Here is a 6,843-nt window from a genome sequence, read left to right as displayed (position 1 = left end):
GCACTGTAAAAATATGTGACATTTAAGAAAGAAATGGTAGTGCCTTGATTCATTTGTTAATTAAGCCCTTCAACGTTTTCTGTACACACTTGTCAGAAGGTTACAGGATGTAAGGAGGATGCAGTTTTTGCCCCCGTGGTTGTATAATTTTAGATGATTATGATAAACTGTTCCTCATAATTCATAACATGTGGGAGGAAGAAAGAAAAAGGCAAATGATAAATCAAGTGTATTCTTGGTCTCATTAAGTAGAGCCCCTGACTTTGCCTTTAATGTGACAAAGGAAGGCATGGAGGAGGCAAATCCCTTAAATGAACAAATGGATTTGCACAATCAACGGTTCAAAATGGAGAGCAACACTGTAGGACTTGGGAGAACTTAGGGACACCTCAGAGGATTGTAGGGGCTTACAGGCAGCGAGGGGCAGAGGGTTATGTTAACTACTTATCAAGTTCTTTTAGGATATTTAAGAAGAAAAAAGTAGAATAGTTGGAAGTTCAGTGCCTAAACCCTGAACAGGGACAGCCAAGGCAAATACCCGAAAATTTAGAACGACTTGCAAAGTCTGTTTATGTTTCTATGTCAGACTTTGAGCAGTAAGATTGGCATATGTACACAGCACTCTGTGAGACAGGACCTCACAGTTTTAAAGTGACAGATGCCATCACTTCTTTGTTGTAAGTTGCTTTCTAACATCTAAAATGAAAATAAAATTGACTTTGGAATAGTGTTTTCCATTCTTCTATTAAGAAAAAAGTAACAATGAGAGTAGACATTCTGGGATAAGCGTATGCACGAGCACAAACTCTCATTCATAGGAAGGGCTGGACGTGCGGTATTAAACCAAAGACACAACAAGCAAAGCGGCTTAATGCTCAATTTAGGAACGGAAATTGGGTGTATTATGAGGAATTATAAAACTCAGGGGACTTTATTTCTAACAGACAAGTTTCTTTTCCTAAGATTTTTAACAGGAATTTTTCGTATCATGGTTTTAGGGAGTACATGTATGTACCTTTGCCTAAACAACTGCACCCACACACATAATGGATAAATAAACTCTGCAATCAGGAGGGGGCCGAGGCATAAAGACTTGATGACTGTCCCTCCATTTCATGATCTTGTATTAGTTCCTTTGAATATTGCTGCTAGAAAGTACCCCAGAAAAGCAACTTACAGAAGGAAAGGTTTATTTCAGTGTATAAACCATGTCACAGCGAGAAAGCATGCTCACACCACATCTTCAGTTGGGAAATCCCGTCATAGTGGGAAAGCATGGCCACAGGGCATCTGGATCAGGAAGCAGAGTGAAGGCTACAGAGCTAGCTTACTCTGATTAAGCTTCGCCACTGTTAGGCAATGATGGTGCAAGGTGGGGCTTCTCACCTCAATTAGCTTGACCTAGTTAACCCTTCACAGGCATGGCAACAGCTTGCTGCTTAGGTGATTCTAGATCCTGTCAGCTTGATGCAACCTTCCTTATGCAGAACTAGAGAAATCCCACATACACATTTAATTACGGGAAATAATCTGGAACTTGGTAAACATTCTAATGCTAAATAATTACACTGTTACATCTACTTAAGAACAATAATAACTCTGGTCACTGAAGCATTTGTCACCATGGAGACAGCATGGTTACCCAAGAAGCCCACGATTCTGTTGCCAGAACCTGTAAATATATTCCATTTTATGGAGGGTGAGTTAAGGTTGCAGATGAACTTAAAGGCATTAGTAACATAAATCAAGGAGAATGTCAAATTGTCCCCATGAAATCACAAGGGTTTTATTATTATTATTATTTTTATTAATTACACTTTATTCACTTTGTATCCCCCATAAGCCCCACCCTCCTCCCCTCCCAATCCCACACTCCCACCCCCTTTTTCACCCATGCCCCTCCCCAAGTCCACTGATAGGGGAGGTCCTCCTCTCCTTCCTTCTGATCTTAGTCTATCAGATCTCATCAGGAGTGGCTGCATTGTCATCTTCTGTGGCCTGCTAAGGCTGCTCCCCCCTCAGGGGGAGGTGATCAAAGAGCAGGCCAATCAGATTATGTCAGAGGCAGTCCCTCTTCCCATTACTATGTAACCTACTTGGACACTGAACTGTCATGTGCTACATCTGTGCAGGGGTTCTAGGTTATCTCCATGAATAGTCCTTGGTTGGAGCACAAGGGTTTTTTTAAACACGGAAAAGAAGCTGAAGATTCAGAGAAAACTATGACAATAATTTGAGAGTGATAGAATGTGGGAAATGACTCAATCAGCCATTACTGTTTTTGAAGGAGAATAAAGAGAGTTCCAGTCAAGAAGTGTAGGAAGTTTCCCAAAGTCAGAAAAAGCAAGGGAATGGAAATCTGTTAGAGTCTCCAGGAGAAACAAAAGGAAGCCTTGATTCTTCTCCTTGTGACGTGTTTTGAATGTCTGATCTTCATAATTGAAGCATAGTATGTTTGTAGTTGTTTTGGGTTTTGGGGTTTTTGGTTTTGTTTTGGTTTATTTTTTTGTTTCTTGTTTTTGCATTGTTTGAAAACAGCAGTTGCAAGCGAATACTGTTTAAACAAAGGAGTGTCCTAATGGTCAATAATTCTGGGAGAGAGGCAAAGAAGAGCTTAGGGAACACATCTGAGATTACAGCTTTCCTCTTCCTGGTGACCAGAGCTTTTTTCTTAGATTCCATAGCACGGTAATAACTGACACACATTGCATAGTGAAGACCAGACCTTGCTTCAGATGTAGGTCCAGGAGGAAGCCAAGAAGTGCTATGGATGAGGACTCCACGCCACACTCGGGATAGGCTTCTTAAGGTTCCCATCTTCTCTGTGAAACCTGCAGTGGAAGTGTGTTAATCAAGCCTGATAAGGAGAGCTAGCTGTTAGCCCTTTTCCTCAGGAACAGAATGGTCAGGTAGGATGGTCTTCAGAGGTAACAAGTCAAACAAAGCATGGCTATCACAAGAAGACAATGAGGAAGGAGAAAGTTTTCAGGGGCATTCTGGGAAATTTTTTATAGTTTCCCAGGAAGAGCTAAGATTAGCATGATGGCATTCATACGGTGTTCAGCCTCAGATGATAATCATTTCAGTTCTAACAATAAGCACAAGATTCTTGACTGATTGTAAGAACTAAAATCATTAAAAAAAAGAATTCAATAGTCTTACCTGCATTTTAAAAAATGAGTTGGAATTTTAAAAAAGGCCAGAAATAGAAGAAACATAACAGAGAAACAGGTAAAGAAATCAATCCAAACAATGCAGCTATAATCAACAATTGAAAAGTGAATAAATTGCAATTCTCAAAAGTATCAAGTATGTTGGCTGGTGGTAGCTACGAGAATGTGCAGGAGCTATAGACAGCTATAGCACACTGGGTATGTGATAGACAGGCATTAATACTCACTGAGAATTTAAAGTAAAAGACAAGGGAAGATAAAAGGCAACAAGGAAGATTCCAGTGAAAGTCAGAAGGAAGGACTTTAGCAGGGACTCAAAGGTCAGGCATTTGTTGTAAATGAACTTTACCCTAGCAGCATCTGTCACAAACAGTGTTTATCAGAAAAAGGTTATTTCCCCAGCCAATATTAGAACACTGCCATGATTCACTCTAAGAACTGAAGATAAGTGTTGGCTGTCAGTCCTGACTCCATGAGTCACTTCATGAACCTCATTCTCATCAGTTTCATTGCCTCATTTTCCCTTATAAGCACCACCATGTTGCTCAGGCAAGCTCATCATTTTCTAAAAGACAAAACGTTATTACTGAAGAAATACCGATGACCAAAAGATAAACCAAAAAGTACAGCTCATGGGATAATCAAAACAGACAGGTCACTCAGCCAAGCCACGGCAGTGAATGGCATCTGAGTTGCCAACACAGACTGAGACAATGAGAGGTGATTCAAAGTCAAGGCAAAGGATGGGGAGGACAGCTCGACTCTCCAACTTGTAGGTGCATAGGGAACTGGCCAGCTCACTCTATGTAATAAAAGCGAAGTATTGGCATTGGTCTGCTAGTACTATCAGGTGCTGCTCCAGTCAGAAAGGGCCTGCAGCAGCGGGTGGGAGCTCGTGGGGTGCAGCACTCCCATGTGTTCTCGGTGAGCAAACCCCGCAGTCTCAAGCCTTTTCTCAACAGACTGACAGGAAAGCCAATGACGGTAAAACTCAAATGGGAAATGGAATACAAGAGCTACCTGGTCTCTGAGGATGGCTCCCTGAACATGAGCCTTGCACATCCAGAAGAATACATAGATGTGGCATTGTCTGGACATCAGTGTGAAGTTTTAATAAGGTGTAATAACATCCTTTGTATCAGAGGTGTGGAAAAGGAAGATAAAAATGGGGAAATGAGAGAATAGCATATATAGATTTATATACATACATTCATATATATACATATAAATGCATATATTTTTTCTATACAATAAAGATTTGTGTTTTTTTCCAAAAAAGGAAAACAAAAACAAAAACAACAAAAATCAAAGTATTGCAGAGCCTCACCTCTACTATGTCACCCTCCTGAAGTCCAGTATTCTAAATCTGTATCTACCTTAATGCATTTCCATATGAGAAGTTCTTTTTCTACAAACCATTTTAGAGAGACAAAGGTGAGTGTGTGTGTTTGTGTGAAAAGCGATACATAGATGGAAGAAGGTAAGGAAAGAGGGAGAAGAAACACTGAAAGAAGTACACAGAGGAGACCTTTAACACTTTCATAGTATTTTCTTTATTCTTCAAGAATTTTGAATATTCATACAATGTATTTTGATTTCATCCATCCATCATTATTTCCTTCCAACTCCAACCTTACCATATCTCCCTCCCAGTTCATGTCCTCCATTTGTTGTTATTGGTGGTGGTACTGCTATTGAGAACTCCCTGGGTTCAGTTAGTGCCATCCATATGCCCTTGGGTGTGGGTCCATCTGCTACTTGGTAGCTCACTAGCAGCCATGTCCCCAAAGGCAACTGACTCTCCCTCCCTCAGCAAACATCTGTTGTCAACAGCTCTTTGTCAAGGGTGGAACCTTAGGGGGCCCTCCCCAGTTCAGGTTGGGATTTTGACTGGTGTGATATCATGCAGGTCTTACGCAGCTGACCAGAGTTGCTGTGAGCTGATGTGTGCCACAGCCACACGCCCAAGTCCGCATTTCACGGCTGTCCTCCTCCTCTTTCAGCGTATGTTCTTTCTACCTCCTCCTCTGCAGCATTCTTAGGAAAACCTTAACACTGTAAGGTTTGCACAAAGGAGAAATATGTAAGAGGCCTGGGATCCAGTTGTGATGCTTTCTAAAAAAATAGTTGCAAACTACTGGGAACTTAAAAGTTAACCTACAACAGTGTATATGCCACGGCAGCATACCAGGCAGCTCTAGAGAGCCAAGAACTATTCAGAATGTACTGAGTTCATATTATTGTATTGTTGAGGCCAAAGGTTCAGGACTACTTGGGCCCAGTATTGAACTCCAATGTACACAAAAACAAAAGGCAATGAAAATTATTTTTCTTTTGATAGTGTCTAAGAAGATGAACACTGTAAAAAGCTAATGGCAATAGGACTAAGGTCTCATACAGGTAGGTAGGTGGTGAATTCCTCTGCCACACTAACTAAAGGAGATATGCTATATGATCAATGAAGAACCAAGTAAACTAAAGAAAATTATTTCACTGTGGCACTAAGATTGCTAAAATGTTGGAGAGGATATGATATCCCTCATGGTGTTAACATAGAATGACATTGGTAAGTAAGCTCGTTAAGGCCTGCTTAAATATGGACAACAAGTATGAACAAAACCATACATTTGGCTTTGTGAAGCATGAATTACGTTTCACATCAAGACCTAAAATGATGAGGTTGTTATCTCAAATGATGGATTTCAGACATGCTTTATTTATTTGATGGAAGCTATAAAAATCTGTGGGGGGAAATTATTCTTGAGATTCTGGCTAATGTTGTGGGCTGATTTTTTTTTTTTTTTTTTTTTACCAAAATACTGAGGGTTTAATTTCTAATACCTCAAAATGTGAATATGAAGTATTTATAGAAGGAAAAAAAAAAACAAGGAAATAATTAAAATTGAGATCACTATAGTAGACCTTAATCCAGACTGGCCTGGGTAGGAAACACAGTAGAGCTCTGATGGCTACAAATGGAAGAGCACATGAAGAGGCAGAGAAAAGATGAGGACTTGCAGGCCAAAGAGTGAGCCCTGGAGATAATCCTTCAGAAAGTGGGAAGAGATGTTTCTATTGTTTAAAGCAGGACTTCTTTTTAAATTTTATTTATTATTTATAAAGTATTTTACCTGCATGTGTGCCTGCATGCCAGAAGAGGGCAACAAATCTCATTTGACATGGTTATGAGCCACCATGTGGTTGCTGGGAATTAAACTCAGGAACTTTAGAAGTACAGCCAGTGCTCTTAACCTCTGAGCCATCTCTCTAGCCCCCAAAGCAGGACTTCTTAAACTTCTACCACTCATGAACCATTTTCCTAAAAAACGTTTACATGAACTCCAGGTGTATATACATATTAAATATACAAACTAACATTTATTAATTATAAATTTATTTTAAACTAACTCTGTGGTATACATATGACTTCTATAATTTATTAAAGATGAACACATGCCTATTATGGCTGAGAGAGACATGCTCTTTTCCTTTTCTATAAAGAATTAAATGATGGCTGAACATTTGATACTGTAGGACCCAGGAGACTGATATTTTTATTTTATGATCATCGATGTGGAAAAATGACACCTTGTATAAATACATAGTACAAAAGGGCATATGTATGTGTAAGTTCGCTCAGAAATTTGCTAGAAATTCTCTACTAATCCCA

The 6,843-nt window shown here is 39.7% G+C and overlaps 1 protein-coding gene across 1 annotated transcript; it reads left to right on the top strand.

Annotated features, from left to right (window-relative positions):
* Positions 1-1,623: 1,623 nt before the first annotated feature.
* Positions 1,624-4,358, top strand: LOC129678702 (small nuclear ribonucleoprotein F-like). The gene is made up of 2 exons (XM_055609591.1): positions 1,624-1,699; positions 4,015-4,358. Exons 1-2 carry the CDS (start codon positions 1,624-1,626, stop codon positions 4,356-4,358), a joined length of 420 nt encoding a protein of 139 aa, XP_055465566.1.
* The last annotated feature ends 2,485 nt before the right edge of the window (positions 4,359-6,843 follow it).

This window comes from Psammomys obesus, unplaced genomic scaffold, assembly GCF_907164565.1.
Source record: "Psammomys obesus unplaced genomic scaffold, mPsaObe1.curated_primary_1811, whole genome shotgun sequence".
Taxonomy (NCBI): Eukaryota; Metazoa; Chordata; class Mammalia; order Rodentia; family Muridae; genus Psammomys; species Psammomys obesus.
This window is presented reverse-complemented; position numbering and strand designations above follow the sequence as displayed.